The sequence below is a fragment of the Procambarus clarkii genome, chromosome 10 (assembly GCF_040958095.1).
Source record: "Procambarus clarkii isolate CNS0578487 chromosome 10, FALCON_Pclarkii_2.0, whole genome shotgun sequence".
NCBI lineage: Eukaryota > Metazoa > Arthropoda > Malacostraca > Decapoda > Cambaridae > Procambarus > Procambarus clarkii.
Window position 1 is genome coordinate 46,508,289 of NC_091159.1, and position 20,189 is coordinate 46,528,477.

Genomic DNA, 20,189 nt, shown 5'->3' on the forward strand with positions numbered 1-20,189 from the left:
CTAAGATTACGAGCCCAGAGCTCTGTCCATTCAGCTATCAGGCTCCTATACTTTGCAGACATAATGGTAGACGGTCGGAACAAGTGAGAAGATTCACTAATACGTGAAGTGTTTTGAGTATAATTTTGATAGAGAACATGAAGCCCGTTAGGTTTATATAAATACCCTTAGACAAAACGATTGCTCGAAAAAATAAGGAACCAGAAATTAAATCCTATTAAAATTGATAAATGGATTCACAAAAGTTATATGATAGAGTCTTCCCAACATTTTAACAAAGAAAATGTGAGTGTCGTCCCAGGACCAGGAGCGAGCGGCCGCAGCAATCACAACAAAATCTCTCGAAACCGTCGCCCCTAAATCAACACATCTCTTGAAACAACGTTCTAGTGATTCCCCAAATTATTTTCTCATCGATATATATCAGGCCATTGTGATTTCTTTGTATACAAATCCTTATGACTATGAAGACGCTCAGCGTCTTAAAGGAGCTCATGGTTCAACCTTGACGGGTCTGGACACTTTCTTCGGGCCCAGACAACGGAACGCACTTATTATACTTTGGGTTAAGATATTACAGTGGCATTCTTCTTCTTCAACAGCCCACATTTTGACGCCTGGCGTCCTATTCACCTGGGAATTCGCCCAGGGAAGTTGATAGTGGTTTTTTTTCCATCTTCTGCCTGGTTCCCGGATAGCGGGTTTGCTATCCAGGAGCAGAAATAAGCGGTCCGTCTAATTACCACAAGCTACCACAAACTACACAAACTTCAGAAAGCTTCCTGGCAATACGTTAGTAATGAATAAATATGATATATTTACTCATTATAATGTTGGTGCTGAATGTACAACACGAAAAAACATAATTTTAATCTGAAAAAGTATCTTTTTATAAAGAAATTAGACGAAAATAAAAAGCTGGTGACGCCAAATCAAGTCGACGATCCAAGCTTCGGTTAGGTTAGGTTAGGTTTGGTTAAGTTAGGTTAGGTTAGGATAGGTTAGGTTAGGTTAAGTTAGGTCAGCCTAACTTAATATATCATATTTATTCATTACTAATGTATTGCCAGGAAGCTTTCTGAAGTTTGTGTAGTTTGTGGTAGCTTGTGGTAATTAGACGGACCCGAAATAAGTGATATTGTAAACCAACATGAATGAACGTAGGTTCGAATCCTCATCACGGCCCTTGTGGATTTGTTAACATGAATGATATTATGGCTGGAATTGGGAACAAACTCATTATTTGTATCAGTGCAGGTGGAAATGATGTTGGATGAGTTAGGAGTGAGGAATTGATACAGAGGTTTAAGACAGTCATAGAATCAATTAGAAGCAACAATTAATTGTTAAGCAAGGGAGGAATGCTGATCATATGTGGCATTCTTCCAAGAAAGGGAGTTGGAGATAAACTGTTGTTGAGGGCACTGTGTCAGTTGCCGACTGGACAAATATTGTAAATCACATGTGTTATCATTCATTGATAAGCTAGGGACTAATTCTATGGAAGGAATGACATGCATGCTCGAGATGGGCTAATTTATCGAGGGGCTGGGGTTGTTGCTGTTGCCAACTCGTTAGTATCTGTCAGTTAGAGGGGTTTATTTAGGTTTAAACAGTTAGTAGATAGTGTTATGGGAATTGATATGGGGAAAAGAAGGCATTAAACATATGAGTGGGGGGGGGGGAGGACAAAAAAAATTGGTAAAAGGAACAGGGAAAGAGAAGGGCCTCAAAATAGCAGTACACTTAAGGTATATTACATGAACAGTAGGAGTCTAAGAAACAAAATAAACTATTTAATTGCTCTTGTCTGCACAGAAACAATGGATATTATTGCTCTTACAGAAACATGGATAAATATAGAAAACAGAGACCTATTACTGTAGCTGAATATCAAATACCTGTAAATGGATTTAAACTATTTCATACAGATAGATATATTAGACAAGGAGAGAGTAGTCATATATGTCAGGAAAAATTTGAAATGTCTCAAAGAGAGAATCAAAACTGAACATCACACACACAAACGATTTGGTTACAATTAAACCAAAAAAAGCTAAAAAACCTATAATAGGAGTTATATACAGGCCACCAAACTTAGACAGAATGGAAGGAATGCATCTAGGTCAAACAGTATTTGCATGATGGATGAATTTAATTTTATTGTAATAAACTGGCTTAACAGAAGAGGGAATAACGAAGCTGAAGATTTTCTAGAATTAATAGACAATTGCTTCCTTAAGCAACACATTAAGGAACCAATGCGGGAAAAAAATATTTAAGACTTGGTGTTACCTAACAGGGAGACACAAATTAATGACATCAAAATAGGGAGTGAGCTAGTGAACAGTGATCACAAAGAAGTCAGATTTAGCATAGAATGGAATAAGAGGGAGGGAGGGAATAACCCGGGAGAGGTTATATACTCCGGAACCCTGATTGTGAGTTGAGAAATAAGCCATCCGTACTATAATATTTTGAGTGTAAAAGTATTGTATCTGTTTTCTATCCTACATTGTGGCTTTTTTTTTTTTTAATTTTGTCAGGACAGGCAGCCTCTGTTTGTATATACCTGTATATATGTTAGGCTTATATCAAGATTTCCCCAAACGTTAAACTACTGACCCTCCCCCAGGATGCAACTCCACAACAGTTTACTAACTTCCAGGCACCTATTTGCTGCTAGGTGAATAGAGGCATTAGATGAAAAGAAACATGCCCAACCATTTCTGTCCCACCTGGAATTCCTGTTTGTGAGTCAAGAACTAACCCAACTGTACTACCGAGTGGATTGTTTAGAGTTAGCTGTTGTCCCGTGTATGTGTTACATGTGACCTCTTTAAGTAGTGGTCTAGATTAATATCCTCCAACTTGTTCAGTTTTTATAAAGGTCTTGATGAGATCAGTTGTCATGTCTGGGTTGCAGTGATGTTAATTCTGTGGCCGCAGGTATCAAGCAGGCCCTTAGCCATTCCTGGTATGAGAGTTGACTTAGTATGGTGTTGGTGGGAAGGTTCCTGCTCTCCTTGGGGCAGGGGTGAGGGGGGGGGGCAGATCCATGGATACAGAATCCTGCCCCAGGGCAGTTTAGTTTTGTCAATGTCCTCATTCATCACACCAAGTGGAGTGATGCTACCAACCTCAGTGACACCACCACACCAACCTCAGTGACACCACCACACCAACCTCAGTGACACCACCACACCAACCTCAGCGACACCACCACACCAACCTCAGTGACACCACCACACCAACCTCAGTGACACCATCACCACACCAACCTCAGTGACACCACCACACCAACCTCAGTGACACCACCACACCAACCTCAGCGACACCACCACACCAACCTCAGTGACACCACCACACCAACCTCAGTGACACCATCACCACACCAACCTCAGTGACACCATCACCACACCAACCTCGGCGACACCATCACCACACCAACCTCGGCGACACCATCACCACACCAACCTCGGCGACACCATCACCACACCAACCTCGGCGACACCACCACCACACCAACCTCGGCGACACCACCACCACACCAACCTCGGCGACACCACCACCACACCAACCTCGGCGACACCACCACCACACCAACCTCGGCGACACCACCACCACACCAACCTCGGCGACACCACCACCACACCAACCTCGGCGACACCACCACCACACCAACCTCGGCGACACCACCACCACACCAACCTCGGCGACACCACCACCACACCAACCTCGGCGACACCACCACCACACCAACCTCGGCGACACCACCACCACACCAACCTCGGCGACACCACCACCACACCAACCTCGGCGACACCACCACCACACCAACCTCGGCGACACCACCACCACACCAACCTCGGCGACACCACCACCACACCAACCTCGGCGACACCACCACCACACCAACCTCGGCGACACCACCACCACACCAACCTCGGCGACACCACCACCACACCAACCTCGGCGACACCACCACCACACCAACCTCGACGACACCACCACCACACCAACCTCAGCGCCACCACCACACCAGCCTCAGTGCCACCACCACACCAACCTCAGTGACACCACCACACCAACCTCAGCGACACCACCACACCAACCTCGGCAACACCACCACACCAACCTCGGCGACACCACCACACCAACCTCAGTGACGCTATCTCAGTGATATAAATTTTCTGATTGGTTTAGTTGAGAGAACGAGACATAATTGGTCCCTCCTCAAAATTGCCTGAGGTCAAATAATCTCGGTGTATGTGGCCCCAGGAGTACTGTATTGACATATAATTTGGTTGTAGACTCGAGTCAATTACAGGTCGTGTCCCAAGAAGAGGGTTCCATGTTTTAATTGAAAGGTGATTATTCTTTCTCTGCAGACAAGAAACCGGAAGAGGAAAAAAGTTTAACGAGCCAAAATGATGACACTTGTCCAGCAAAGATTTTCGTGTCATCTGTATTGGGGCTTCTCTTCAAGCTGCCGATGGATGGCAAAGTTCAACAGACTTGGTGACACTTCACTAAACAAAGTTGTGGTGACTCATACAAGTGAAACGTTAACTGTTGGGATATCTTTTAGATACAGAAATGATGATTTAAGGCTTAATAAAATCTTCAATTTGCAAAGATCACCTCATGAGCAGTTAAATGATGTCTTAGAAAAAATTAGTGTTAAAATTCAATGTGCGGTGATGAATAAGAATAGGAAAAGGGAGAATATTGGTGTTGTTGAAATTCCTGTTAAAATGATCGCACTTGGTGACAAGAAAGAGATATTGTGTGCCCAGGAAGACATGACATGTCACCAATCATTTGTTATGCATGGCTCAAAACACAATTTGGTTATTGGAAAAGAAGAGTATTATATAGATGTTAACCCTCCCATTATAGAGACTGCAGAACTTCCAGCTATAATTGTTGCAGGGTTTTTAGTTAATTTAAAGAAACTTGAGGTTGTGTTTGCCAGCAGAGAACAGTGCCTGTTTAAATGGTATGTGAGCGATACAAAATTTTCCGGCAAGCCTCACGATGAGGTGCCCCGTTCTAAACATCTTACCGATAAAATCAAATGGGTTGAACTAGGGGATGGATTCTTTTGCATGCCTACTGATGAAGATATTGGAAGGTTACTGAAGGTAAACATTTATAATTTGAATTGTTTGGGAATATTTGCTTAGATATTAATCTATAATTAATATGAAATTGCTTAATAATTAGCCCAGATTTTATGGAATGAAGACTTTGTACACTTTGTACTACAGTATTCTGTATACAGTACCAGTATACACATTTTTGGCACATTATTCTTGGGCTGTATGTTACAAATATGATCTCATGATTTTTTATGGGAAATTAATACACTATTACTTTTTTAACAATTACTGTATAGAAATTAACTGTAATATACTGCACATACAAAATATAAAAATAGAATGAAGTTGGTAAAATGTGTAGTTGTATATAACACTTTGCTAGGTTATTGTTACACCATGTTCGGGAGAGCGCAGAGGGGAGGCGGTGGAGGTGTTGTCGTCAGTGGTAGTATCGCCCGGCCCTAGTGAATGCCCCTTCCAGAAACGCCATCATTTTACCAAGGAGATGGCAGGAGACAACAGGTGAATTTTTAAACTTGGTCCTGCACTATACCTTAGTATGAGTGCTGTCACGTATATTAAAACCCATACACCGAATACAGTACAGTACTGTACATTACTGTATATGCATTTTTAAAAAATAGATTGGATCAGCAGAAATTTTTTTTGTCAAAGCCCTTATACAATTTAAATTAAAAATTCTTTATTTTTTTTAAGCTGGGAATGTACATGAACTGATACCATAATTAAGTTTCAATAATTACAAAGTTTCTGTATACTTTAATTATTCTTTGGTGTTCATTGAGAAATTTTTATAGGTTTTTATTATTCCTTTGCAGCCTGCGTGTGATTTCGTACAATATTCTTGCTGAAATGTATTCCAATTCAAACTATGCTCGAGAGGAATTGTTCCCAACGTGCCCCTGAGCATGCTCTAAATGCCGACTATCGTAAGCAGCTGCTCATTAGAGAGATTATTGGTAAGACCTTCATTCATTTGTTAGCTATTCATCAGTATTTAGGTCTTGTAGGAAATATAACATAAAATTTGTTTAGATTATTAAATATTGACCAGATCTGTTTCAAAGATACAAAAGATAGAATAATTTGTTGTAAACCAATTTCTAAGTGGTAAGATCAAGATGGGTAGATCAGGGAGCGGATGGAGTAGATAGATCAGGGAGCCGTTCGGCCGAGCGGACAGCATGCTGGACTTGTGATCCTGTGGTCCTGAGTTCGATCCCAGGCGCCAGCGAGAAACAATGGGCAGAGTTTCTTTCACCCTATGCCCCTGTTACCTAGCAGTAAAATAGGTACCTGGGTGTTAGTCAGCTGTCACGGGCTGCTTCCTGGGGTGGAGGCCTGGTTGAGGACCAGGCCGTGGGGACACTAAAAAAAAGCCCCGAAATCATCTCGAGATAACCTCAAGGTAAAAGATTTAGGGTTTACCAATTAAGCATGAATACTCTAAGGCTGTGATTTACCCGAGCGTCTAATTATTATGGATATTTGAATCTTGAATAAAGTTCGTGAATTGTTCTTCATGTACCCAGATATATTTTGTTAACCCTGAATCCTTCAAGAGTTTTCCATGTTTAATTTAGGTTTAACAATTGATTCAAATCTCGGGGATTAACATTCCTTATCAGAATTTATTTAATTTTAAATTCTATACTGTATATCCAAGGATGTACATGGAATTTTGTTTAAATATTTTTTAATTTTGGTAAATATTATTATTCTGCAATACTGTCTTCATACAAAATATCTCAACATTTGAGTTTATGACAAGTTTTGTACGTGTTGTTATCTTGACTTGAAGTACTGTAAAAATAGTGAAAAGAATGCATTTTGAAGGAAAATTGGAAATGTTGAGACGTGGTTAAGCAAATTAATGTTACGAACGGGTGAATATGAACACAAGAAAAGAAAGTGAACGGCCATCCATTATTGACATTAAAGTCAGAGAAATGCATGAAGTAACTTTACAGGAGCTACTAGAGAGTAGGATAGATGTTTGGAAGTAACTTTCAATGAGGTTAGAAGGGGAGATAAATGTATGGAAATAATCTTTTATCAGCCACCAGAGATTAGGATGTATGCATGGAAGTAACCTTACCTCAGCTACTAGAGAGAGGGGGAGGGGCGATAGATGTATAAAATAACCATGCATGAGCCCAGAGAGTGGGTGGAGAGTAGATGTATGGAAGTAACCTTACCTCAGCCGCCAGAGGTAGATAGATGCATGGAAGTAACCTTACACGAGCCATTGAGAGTGGGTTAGAGTTGCATTGATGTACATTATATATCCACCTGTATTTATAAGCTACATTATACACTACTGTATACTCTTGCTGCCTGAAGTCTTGTTATGGAAAGAATTTTATACATTATACCACCTTCCTTTTACTTTCAGGCTATAATGGGGATGTAATATGCCTACAAGAAGTAGATGAGAAAGTATTCTTTCGGGATATTGAACCTCATCTCATGAATGAAGGTTTTGGTGGTTTCTATGATGCTAAAGGACAAATTAGCGAAGGTCTCGCTATTTTCTTTCGACACAGTAAGCTTCGGTAATACACATTAGAGGTTAAAATATAATTTTCTAATATCCAGATTTGATTTATCTTAATAAAAATAGCTAATATATATACTATAATGTGAAAGTGGCAGTTTCATTGATGAGAGAAATTGATAGAGAGAGAGATTTTCTTGAGAAATGTTGGGTGTATGTCCACCTTGCATGTCTTGAATAATATAAATTGTAGGATTTACAAGCTCCTTTTTTCTCACTGTCATAGAATGCTTGAAAGGCGACGTTTAGTATTGACTGACGAGCTGCAGAAAGAATCATTTCTCGCTGGTGTCTTTGAGAAAGTACAGAAGAGTCCAGACTTTCTCAAATTGCTGTCGCATGTACGCACAGTTTTACAGGTAAAGACAGTGGGGGATAACACACTCTCTTCACGCCTTCCTGCAGGTACCCATTATTTATTTCAATCTGTGATTCTGATTGTTTTCGTAACTAAAGGTTAAATTTTGTCTGGATATCAATCAAATTTTGAAAATCAAATTTTTATATGTTAGTTTCTAAAGCCTGTGTGATCTATTCTTTTTTGTTTTTATTTAACTAAGTACAAGTGATTCCATCTTCATTTTATTCACTCATGATATTAATAATAATTATGAGTTGTTGTCTTAATACATTTTTATGAATGTTATCTCTAGCTATTCTTGATGATCAGTATGTGGAGTCATCCCCAGACATTCTTGAAGAATTGGTACCTTGCAGTTATCCTCGGACATTCTTAAAGAGATCATCACCATATTCAGTCGTTTCTTGAAATTCTTAAGGCATGCTCAATTTCCTTACTTTTAGCAAAGCATTTAATATTGACACTAGTACAATTTTGTTTATACAGTACAGTACTGTAAAATATTGAAGCAAAATGAAAGAAATTGGCTAAGGAAACAACTGACTAGGTTCATGCTCAAATATTATGAATGACAGAATAAAGAAAAGGAAATGACGAGGAGAAAACAGTAAGCCAGTATAATCTGACTTTACAGCATTTGAAAGGGGTCTGAAGACAAACAACTGTGATATGAGGAAGGGGGTGAAGGAATGGTGCCCAGCTACTAGATTGAACCATCGGGGATCAAACATGTACTCGGCAAGAAGTGAGAGGCATTGCTTTGCTGACCAGTCCAGATGGTTGGGTAATTGAGAGGAGATACGCCCCATACTGTGTAGTCCCTTGGTTACTCCCATCTGCAGTCGTTTGGTCTTGGCTTTCCTGAGCTCACCCTGGAAACACAAACCGAAACTGTCTCTATTTTCCGCTTGTTACAATTTGTAATAAAGTTGTTACATCTTGGCTTACGTGTTTATTACGTATTAGAACGTTGTTACAACTTACTATATTGGTTGCTATAACTGGTTAGGAGGTATTAAAACTTGTTCGAATTGTAGTTTCGGTGTGTGTTTGGTGGGCATTCAAGTGTCCAGGGCTAAAAGTCAGAGTTTCTAGCTTCGTTGTTGTGCCAGCACAACTGCCACCTTGTGGTGCTTAGGTTGCTACTAGTTCTAATGGTAGTTACAGTACTGTATTTACATCATGGTATAAAAACTAGGCAATAATAATGAAAATTGGCATATGACAATGCCTGCAGTGCCCCCAGGAGATCAATGGATGATAGTGACTACATGTTGGGGTGGTTTAAGATGCTTGTATATCAAATTTGGACTTGGTAAACATGTGGATTAAATCATGATTATATTTGCCAGCTAGTTCAGTCCCACCAGTAATCTGCCCCCAGACACCCAGGGACTCCTTTACATTTACTTGCACTCTTAACTTATTTATTTTTGATACCAATAACATCTCTGTTTAGATTTGGTATATTTTTGTTTTATTTAAGGTGAGTGTGTTGGAGAGTGTAGAAGATCCCTCAAGGTTAATTGTGATTGGTGCCACTCACCTGTTCTTTCATCCTAATGCCAGTCACATTCGTACGCTGCAAGCAGGGATCAGCATTAGCATCTTAAATCAAGTCATAATGCATTATCGTAATGAGGTAAGTATTGATAGCAGTGTTATTCTGTATACAATAGACTCGATCATTGGGATAAAATAATAAATTAAAGTTACATCTATGTTTAGTTTTTATAAAAGATATAGAATTAAGTTAAAACTCCATTAGCTGCTCAGTATTCAAGTTTTAAAAAATAATGTTTTTTAGTGCTCTGTTTTGCATTCTGTATTCTACTCTCTTAATATTATAGTATAGTTGTTACACTCATCACATTGAGGGCATAAAAGTATCATTAACACTTGCGTTCCAATGATACATTTTATCATTCAAAGTAACTTTATATTCCTGTTCTAAAGATGCAGTATGCATCACTGACTTAAAATCTTTCACCCAGTTCTCCTCAGATATGCAATGTTCATTTGCTTGGAGTGCAATAATTCTGCAGTCAATTTTTCAAATTAAAGTTAAAGATCTATCTCCCTACTTTGCCAGTCATTCATTTTGTGTGGAATAACACCATGGTCACATTTGTCGAAGGCTTTGGTAAGATTGTGTATTACATCGACACTTTGCTAGTCCGAGATGGCAGCTAAGACCATGTTTATAGTGGTCTAGCAATTGTGTGAAGCAGGAGTGCCCAGTCCTGAACCTGTGTTGCCAAGGGTTGTGTAGACACTGTGGTTGCATGGGTTTTGTGGTCTGATTCTTGTGATTTTCCATGCTGTTTATAGCTATTTCAAAGTCCAGTGGGGTTAGCATGACATTTGATATAGGTTCAATGATGGTGTTACTTTCAGAAAGAATTAGTTTGATTATTGGTCTTCAATGTGTTCAGGGGTTCACTTAAAACAGAAATGTAGGGTAGCCTCAGTATTTCACTCATTTCTCTGTTGTCATCTGTGAAATTTCCACCAGCCTTGTACCAAGGGCTCAATGCAAGATGTAGTTTTTGTTCTAGATTTTGTATAAGGGAAGAATATTTTGGATACCTCTCAACTTCACTTACAAGCATTTGCTCTCTCTGCCTCTCCTGGATTTTATATGATTCTTGCAACTGTAGGTCAATCATTTCTATTTCTCAACATAGCCTTCTTTGTCGTTCTTGGGATAGTGGCGTGTTTGCCGCTTCAATTTGCCTATCTTTTTCTTTCTCTCGTTAGTGGTATGTGGCATGCACGTATTTCTAGGGCTACTGTGGCTATTTTCTCAAAGCTCTGGTTGAAGTTTGCATTATCTAGTAAGCTTTTCCACAGCATAATTCTGTGAAAGTTTGGTCTATTTGTTCCAAGTTGATCTGTTTGTTATTAAAGTTGAATTTTGCTGGATTATTCTCCTCTTGGATTTGATACTGACTGCACAAGTTTATTGGCCAGGCATGTCTGAACTTCAATTAGGTTGTGATCTGAGTAATAAGTATTTGTAATCATTATGTTCCTGACCAATTCATCATTGTAAAATTAAGATATACAGTCTTTGGTTGGTTGAAAATACTACTTTATTTCTTGCAGTATCCAGATAAGGAAGTTTCCCTGCTCTTTTGTGGGGACTTCAATAGTACCCCCGAATCAGCAGTTTACCGATTTATGACGAAGCAACACGTTGGAAGTGATGATGATGTTTGGAAAAGCAGTAAGTATTGTATGGAGGATAATTTTCATCTGCATTAAATGTGAAATACTTAGTCTTCATATATGAGGGGAATTCCTATTACATTGTAATTCATGAAATATTTAACTTCTTACTCTGCGCCTTTTTAAATACAGTCCTATATACACTTGCATTCATATATTTTCACACACCTGTTGATTGACGGTTGAGAGGCGGGACCAAAGAGCCTGAGCTCAACCCCCGCAAGTACAATTAGGTGAGTTCAATTAGGTGAGTACACACAGCATTTTTGTATATCATTACTCATTTTCCTGCTTTATATATCATACACAATATACAGCATCAGGGATAAAGAAGCAGCCCCACACTTTAGCAGTCATCTACAGCAACACTTCGGTGCTTCATATGGCCAGATGATCTTGGGAGAAAATATATGAAAGGTTAATTCCACAGTATAAATTATTATGATAAAACTAATTTATTGACGTGTAACTTTTTTCAGAATATAGTGAGTGTGTCGAGGGTATGTGCTTGAGTCATGATTTGGACTTGGCCAGTGCCTGTGGGTGTCCTCCATACACTACCTATACTGTCACCTTCTCTGGCTGCTTGGACTACATCTTTTATCAGACAGACAAGTTCATTGTGAAACAGGTGTGTTATTAATGTCATCTAGTCTGTGCAGCATAATGCAGTTCCTTTAAATAATTTACAGTACAATGAATCCTCACCTTGCACGAGGTATTCAGGCTAGTAAAATATCGTCATAAGGGAATTTACACAAAATACACGTTGGATATTTTGGGTAAGATTCATTCCAGAGAGAGACCCAAGTTCACCTGTTTTTGCACTCCTGTCACAATAAAACACCGGACCATTATTGTTAAGTTCCCACACCGTTTCCAATTCACGAAATGGGAAATTTCAAGTTAACAGGCCACTGTCTGGTTAACTTGTGCAATCTACATCCCAAAAGATCAAAATAACTCCCCTAGAAAGAAACCAAACAAACACTATTTATTAGAATTTACTTTATAAAATAGATTTCTACACTCGCCAATTATGTAAAATGAAAGTAAACATTATCATTGATATCTTGATAGGGGAATGATAGTGTGCAGGATGCATTGCAGCACATTGGGCAGGTTCTGTGATGCAAGACTGTAGTTCAAGAGTGATTTCTGTTAGAGATGTACAGGGGGAAGTACTGTTGTAATCTTATATGTGCAGGTCATTTTAATTACCTGCACATTTTAACAATATTAGAAAGAATTTAGTTTTTTGCACACCAGGGAGGGGGGGGGGAGGGTTGTTAGGTATAGAAAAGCACAGTGAGGCTGTGGGTATGAGCTATATGACAGCACTGTGAGCTGCTGTTGCATGGTTGCACTCTCAGTACTGAGGCCCCTCACACCCAGGAGGGGGCTCAGGATTTTGTTCCAAGATGCATTGCTTTACTGGAGGCCTGAGGAAACAGATGTGGGCCCCGTGTACCTGCAGGAGTTTTAAATGTTATGTGGTACTTGTTTCTCATTGCCATTTTAAATTTTCATGAGGGTACCATAAATGGTACCATCATTGTCTCTCACTGTGAGATCATAAGAGGTGGGAGCATCCCTCATTGTCACGCACATGTCAAGTGTTAAGAAAAACTGAATTTTTTATAACTGATAAAACAGGATGCATAGGTAAGTTTGTATATTATTACAATACTGTACTGTCTTGTAGCAATGGCATGTTATTTTATTTTCAGGTGATACCGATGCCATCTCACCAGGAGGTTACCGAGTATGGTGCTCTTCCCAGCGTTACGTTCCCATCCGATCATATCCCTCTCATAGCTGACTTAGAATTCAGAAAGAGCTGAAAATTGATTTAACAAAATGAATCAATGCTTCGTGTATTTATTTACTGTACTTTACCTTATCCACTTTCTAGCTCAACTCTATTAGTATTTGTTATATTAAGAATGAGATTTATCAATGTGGATGAATAGCATGGGGAAGAGGTGTTAGGGCTCTCCCTGGGGTTAGAAAAACTCATCAGAGGTTTGTGTGTTAAAGAGCATCCATAGTGTAAAGGGAGCTAACTACACAGTTGATGCTCCATAACATGGCAGCCAGCATGGCACCATTTGAGAAGAAATGTTGTGCATGTAACTCGAAGAGGTGAGATTTTTATTTTATTTTATTTTGATTATATTTTTTGTGGGGAGCCCCGTCGGCTCCCTTGAAGCTATCTGAACTGATATGTACTATATTAGTTTGGGAACCATCAGTCACAGGAGTTCTTATGCCTTGTCTGTTCATCATCTTGAGACCTGCGGTGCTGCCGCCTTCCGCTACTCCTTTTACTTTCTGTAGTTAGCTTCAGGGAGCTGATGGGGCTCCCCATAGAAAACCAGCATTGAATGTAATGAAACACCATTTTCTCGGTGAGTCCCAGAGGCTCCCTAACACCCTCCCTCCCTCCGGTCGGCGGTTTTTCATCGTTCAAGAACTGGTGTGGTGGGCTGCTGGCTCCCCCTTCCCCCCCGAGGGAGGGGTAGTGTTAACGAGTAGAAGTGCTAGTCGCATGAAGGGTTGCTTGTTTGGTTTCTTTCTAGTGGAGTTATTTTGATCTTTTGTGATGTAGATTGCACAGGTTAACCAGACAGTGGCCTGTTTTGATTCACCTTCCTTCCTAGGTCCTTTCCCAGTCAATGGCAATTATGACATACTTTAAATGTAAAGTGCTCATAGACCAATGCTCCCTGCGCCTCTCTGAGGGGACCAGGTTCTGGCTTGTGGTTCCCAGTAGGCATAAGGACTCCTGTGACTGATGACCCCAAACTATTATAGCACATATCAGTTCGGATAGTTTCGGGAAGCCTCCGGGGCTCACCCAGAAAATGGCATTTCATTACATTCAATGCCGTTTTTTTTTTAATTATTGTTACATAAAAATGTGATTGAGATTTCTGGTAGATTTTATTTAGCGATTTAATTTGCGTTTATTAGGGAAGTTTCCGTGGATGTTTAAGGTGGCTGGTCCTCTCATGCTGTGTGTGACGAGCCGACACAACTAAATGCTCTTAGCTTTTGGTGTTAGATCTAGTGCTGTATTATACTGCTTCATTTAGACTTATTCGTGCAGGTAATATTTTGTCTCAGTCCCGCTGCAGAAAGTAAGATTTTCTTGCAATGTCAAGTTTCATGATTGTTAGACCATATTTTGATGTGTTTAAATGTACACTATTTGTTAAGCATTTTGTATTTTTTACTTGTTACTGTATATTTTGTTGAACTAAATATACTTTTTATCAAATACTGTACTTTTCCCTGTTTACTATCTCAAACTGTAAAACAAAATTCTTTATCTTTTATGTGATGAGCAGAGGCAGAGTGGGAGAAAGATATGTAAACCTATGACCAGGTAAGGAAAAGTTTGCCACTTGAAATTATCCTTTTAATGTTTAAATTCTATTACAGTACAAACAGTGGCCTGAGAATTGTAGCCTAGGCCATAGGCTATAAATAAATAGGAATATGGACTATAATGCTCAGAAAGTTAAATATTTAGTTGGCAAAACATTCCAGCTCTTCCCTACCTTGAAAATGTGATGGTTTCAGTTGAGGAATAATATGCAATTGTAAACATTAGACAGTATGGTAATACAGTAGTGCAAGGTATATATATTAATTCTGTTGTTAGGAACAAGAAGTTTGTTCTTAGGCTTGTTAAGATCCTTCTTGGCCAACTGAGGACCCTCCACAGGATGCAACCCACAACAAATGGATAACTCCTGGGTACGCACTTAATTGCTAGTCATCAGTTTAAAGGGTAAACTTGCCTAACCACGCCTGACCTGAGGACCGAATTCAGGATCCGTGAGCAAGAGACAAGTTTGTTGACCACTAAACTACTGTACTCAACTTTAAGAAGAAACGTGATGAAAATGTCAGTATTGAGAAAGCTAAATCTCACTTCCTCATTGTCAGTGATAGGTAAGCACACATCCATGAAAGTGATAAGTGAATTTGGTCAACTGAAATGTGAGAAGGTTGTTGGTGTGGACGATGAAGTGATTAGAGGGAAGAGTGAAGGTGAGAAAATACCAGAAAACATGAAATAGTGACACGGCCAGATCATTGGAAAATGAGCTTTGGTTGTACCCACGTGTAACAAAAATTGAGTGTAAAACTACAGAGGTATTAGTATACAGTACTGCATGTAGCAGCCAGAGTGTACATTAGAATAGTGTTTAATACGATAGTACAGTGCTTGGTATTGTACTGATTGTTTAGCACTGACCAATTGTATTTAATACAATTGGTCAGTGCTAAACAAGGTGGGTTGAGTGGTGGAAGAGGTTGTGAGGTGGTAGGTAGTAGACTCAGATATTTGCAAGTGTAGGGCACCTGCCTTGTGAGAGCCAGAGTGGAGTGATTAAATTGAGTACGTAGATGAGGAGGAAGACAAGATGATAATCTACATAAAATAGAATGTTGTCTGTTACTTTTTGGTTTGGATGCCAGATGCTTGGGGTTAGCTTCCAAAGGAGGTGGGTGAGGAACTCATTGGGAAAACTAGAGACCCATGAGCGGCCAGTTTCCTGTTCCAGCGCCTCAGTGTCGCAGTTCAGAGGGGAAATGCGTGCTGTATCCTGGGTACGCATCCAACACGACGAGGTCTTTGTACGCTGATTGTTATATTGTTATATATATATATATGTGTGTGTTCTCTGTAAACTGTAGCATTGCAATAAAATAAAAGAAAATAAAGCAAAACAAAAAACATAAAAAAAATAATAGGGGTGGTTGGAGAAGAAAAGAATAAAGCGTTCAGTGAGAATCCACAAGATTTCTGAAAGCTTTGTTTTCTTCTTCGAGGATGTGGGTCCCTGCAATTGCACCAGAGGTGGTGTGTGTATGTGTGTGTGTGTGTATATATATATATATATATATAATATACATATATATATATATATATACTCATAAAAATCTTGTATATAAAACTCGTATATAAAAATCATATGAGAGAGAACGAGATACGGGAGATGTTGGGAGACAGAAAGATGAGGAGGGAAAAAGGTGGGTAGTTAAGGGAGTTGGCTGGGGTGGGGGAGGGGGTTATCTTGAGGTTATCTTTAGATGATTTCGGGGCTTTTTTTTTTAGTGTCCCCGCGGCCCGGTCCTCGACCAGGCCTCCACCCCCAGGAAGCAGCCCATGACAGCTGACTAACACCCAGGTACCTATTTTACTGCTAGGTAACAGGGGCATAGGGTGAAAGAAACTCTGCCCATTGTTTCTCGCCGGCGCCTGGGATCGAACCCAGGACCACAGGATCACAAGTCCAGCATGCTGTCCGCTCGGCCGACCGGCTCCCTCCCCGACCGGGGGTGAGGAAATCTGGGTACAACCAGTTCTCCATTTACTATAAATTAATAATATATAATTTCTGTACCTACTGAATAACCACTGTAACATGTTTATATGTATTTTTATAAATATAAATTATTATTTATTATACAGTTTTATCCACCAAAAGTCCTGGTGAGGTGAAAAAAGCATTCCCCGGTATTGGAGTTGTTGAAATTGTAATTGAAATAAGTTTATTGATGTAAAATACACACACAAAGGGATGAGGTAGCTCAAGGCTATTCTCACCCCGTTCAGTACATCGTGTTAATACATACATAGACACACATCACAAACAATAAACATATTACCAAACATTCTGAGAGATAAACACCTACATTTCCTTTGGAGTTGTTGTATTCCCTCTCTTTGTGAAACGTACACATTTATGAACTGTGTTGTTAAAAATATGATTTTTGTTTAAAATGAGATTTGCTGTGCCATTCCTCTTGTATGAGGAGCATGAAATGTTATCCTGCGAGGGGGCGCGTGTGCCAGGGCACGCTAGAGTGCACAGCACAACAATCTCGGACTCGGACTCGGACTCGGTGACGCCTGACAACACCGACAGCCGGGAATGTTTGTTGCGTTACTGCATTTGTTGTGTGTATGTTTTGTTGGGAGGTGTTTTGTCACCTATATGTAATGTACCGGCACTTGTTTTTATGCGCCTAAAGACAAGCTTCAGCTCCCGGTTGCTGGCAATGGCTCCTGACCGCCTTACTTGTCACAGATCGACTACTGATAGTGCTGATGGTGGTGCTGATGGAGCTAAGGATAGTAATCTTGGTAGTGGTATTAGGCGTCGTCGTTAGTGATTTTGTTGTCATGGTAGGTGAAGCTTCCCATTGTCTCCTCCTCCTCCTGTCTCTTCTCCCTTATCACATTATTGGAAATGAAAGGTGAATTAAGCAACAATTTCTTATTCATTAATTTATTGTTTTGTACACATTGTTGCGCAGATATGTACATCCGTGGTTAAGTAGAAAACAGTCACTAACACACACACACACACACATACACACACACACACACACACACACACACACACACACACACACACACACACACACACACACACACACACACACACACACACACACACACACAGGTTCAGGCTCTGTATACATAAAAAATGCATGTCTCTATATAGACATGCATGCATACTATGCATGGTGTGATCGGTTGCATATGCACATTCATGCAAGCATACTTGTGTGTATGCACATGCCTACAAACATGCACATCTGCACATATAAAGTCACGTATACCTTAGCAAGCACATATGTTTACACAAATATTATGGCATGTTCTTGTTCACAACAAAACATACACACACACACACACACACACACACACACACACACACACACACACACACACACACACACACACACACACACACACACACGTATATGCACGATCATATGAGCAATGTGAGTGTCAGTGCCTCAGGCGACCTTACCTGACCCCCAAAGGTCATCTAGGGGTTGGAGGTCTGAAGAAACCTCTAGAGGTCACTGGCAATGTTGTGAAGATATGTTGCCACACAAAACATGTCCATCTGTCCTCAATCATGGCAGTTCAGTGTGTATTACACAATTTACTTGCTCTTGAGCACTAAAGAGGTTGTCCAGAGCTGGAGTGACCTTGGCTGGAGTGATTTCTCAGCATTTGGAAATTGTGAAGAGTGTAATACAAACGAAGCCGTCGTGATGAGTGAATGCTGTACAGGTATCGTAAGTGGACACGTAATGAAACTTGATGAATCCCAGCCCAGGATGTTGTTTAGGAATGCCTCGAGTACCTTTGGAGGGACGCAAGTCCTACGAAGTCATCAGTCTTATCTATGGGGCTCTTTAAGTGTGAAAGTCAAGCAAGTTAGTAATTAGTCATATTTGTTGAGCTCACGAGCCAGTGAGGTTAGAGTTAAAAGTGTAATTTAAACGTCCACTTTAGCCAATTATGGATCTATCCTGAGTGTAGAAATCAAAGGAAGAAACTCATAAATTAAGAATGTCAACTCTTCAGGAATTTTACCTTCTGCTTAGTGCTGATGTAAGGTGTGTTAAGCAAAAAATTAACTTGCTTATAAGTGCAGGAGAAGCGAACAAATCCACAAGGGCCGTGACGAGGATTCGAACCTGCGAACCTGTGATGATGTAAGGGCGAAGAGGGAGAACGGCCTGTTGACATAGCTCGGGTGCCGGGTGCAGGGGGGGGGTTGTGTAAAAGCCTGGTTTGTGCCTCGGAGAGGCTACGGGATCCAGTAAGTTCAGTAGAACTTCGGTTTCAACTCATTTTTTTTTGTTTCCCTCTCGTAGCTCAGTCGATTAAGGCAGTGTCTGGGATGCTCCCGGACGCAGGTTCGAATCCTCGTCACGACCCTTGTGGATTTGTTCATTTGATGCATCACGTTAGTGTGATCTCTGTGTGTGCAGGAGAAGCATAACAGACAATAACACAAATTTTAGTTAATCAGGAGAGGTGAAGCTTGGGTCCTTCACCCATGAAAACCAACCTTAAGTGTACGTACACAAGGTTAGGGCTTTGGAGAATATTACAGACTTAGAAGAATGTCTGTCACTCAGAATTGCACTAGATATTATGTACATGATGAGTTTTAAGTTGGGAATGAGTTGGACTTATTTTGTGTGTTAAATGTCTTAGAAAGTCATAGCTGTGAATACAGAGCAGGGTAAAAATAAAAAGTAATAAAAGGAATTGCAGTAGAGGTCACCACAGCCTGCAGGAGAACAACTGTACCACAGCCTGCAGGAGAGCAACTGTACCACAGCCTGCAGGAGAGCAACTGTACCATAGCCTGCAGGAGAGCAACTGTACCACAGCCTGCAGAAGAGCAACTGTACCACAGCCTGCATGAGAGGTCTTGCACCACAGCCTGCAGGAGAGGTCTTGCACCACAGCCTGCAGGAGAGCAACTGTACCACAGCCTGCAGGAGAGCAACTGTACCACAGCCTGCAGGAGAGGTCTTGCACCACAGCCTGCAGGAGAGGTCTTGCACCACAGCCTGCAGGAGAGGTCCTGCACCACAGCCTGCAGGAGAGCAACTGTACCACAGCCTGCAGGAGAGCAACTGTACCACAGCCTGCAGGAGAGGTCTTGCACCACAGCCTGCAGGAGAGGTCTTGCACCACAGCCTGCAGGAGAGCAACTGTACTACAGCCTGCAGGAGAGCAACTGTACCACAGCCTGCAGGAGAGCAACTGTACCACAGCCTGCAGGAGAGGTCTTGCACCACAGCCTGCAGGAGAGGTCTTGCACCACAGCCTGCAGGAGAGGTCCTGCACCACAGCCTGCAGGAGAGCAACTGTACCACAGCCTGCAGGAGAGGTCCTGCACCACAGCCTGCAGGAGAGCAACTGTACCACAGCCTGCAGGAGAGCAACTGTACCACAGCCTGCAGGAGAGCAACTGTACCACAGCCTGCAGGAGAGGTCTTGCACCACAGCCTGCAGGAGAGGTCTTGCACCACAGCCTGCAGGAGAGGTCCTGCACCACAGCCTGCAGGAGAG

General features: G+C 40.9%; 1 protein-coding gene across 1 annotated transcript; it reads left to right on the forward strand.

Annotated features, from left to right (window-relative positions):
• The first annotated feature begins 297 nt into the window (after positions 1 to 297).
• LOC123773981 (2',5'-phosphodiesterase 12) lies at positions 298 to 18,063 on the forward strand. The gene is given in 11 exon segments (XM_045768020.2): positions 298 to 383; positions 4,392 to 5,147; positions 5,488 to 5,627; positions 5,945 to 6,026; positions 6,028 to 6,085; positions 7,522 to 7,681; positions 7,910 to 8,042; positions 9,531 to 9,686; positions 11,153 to 11,273; positions 11,755 to 11,906; positions 13,006 to 18,063. Coding segments are annotated over 10 exon segments (1,833 nt in total). The 5' UTR covers positions 298 to 383; positions 4,392 to 4,430; the 3' UTR covers positions 13,120 to 18,063.
• The last annotated feature ends 2,126 nt before the right edge of the window (positions 18,064 to 20,189 follow it).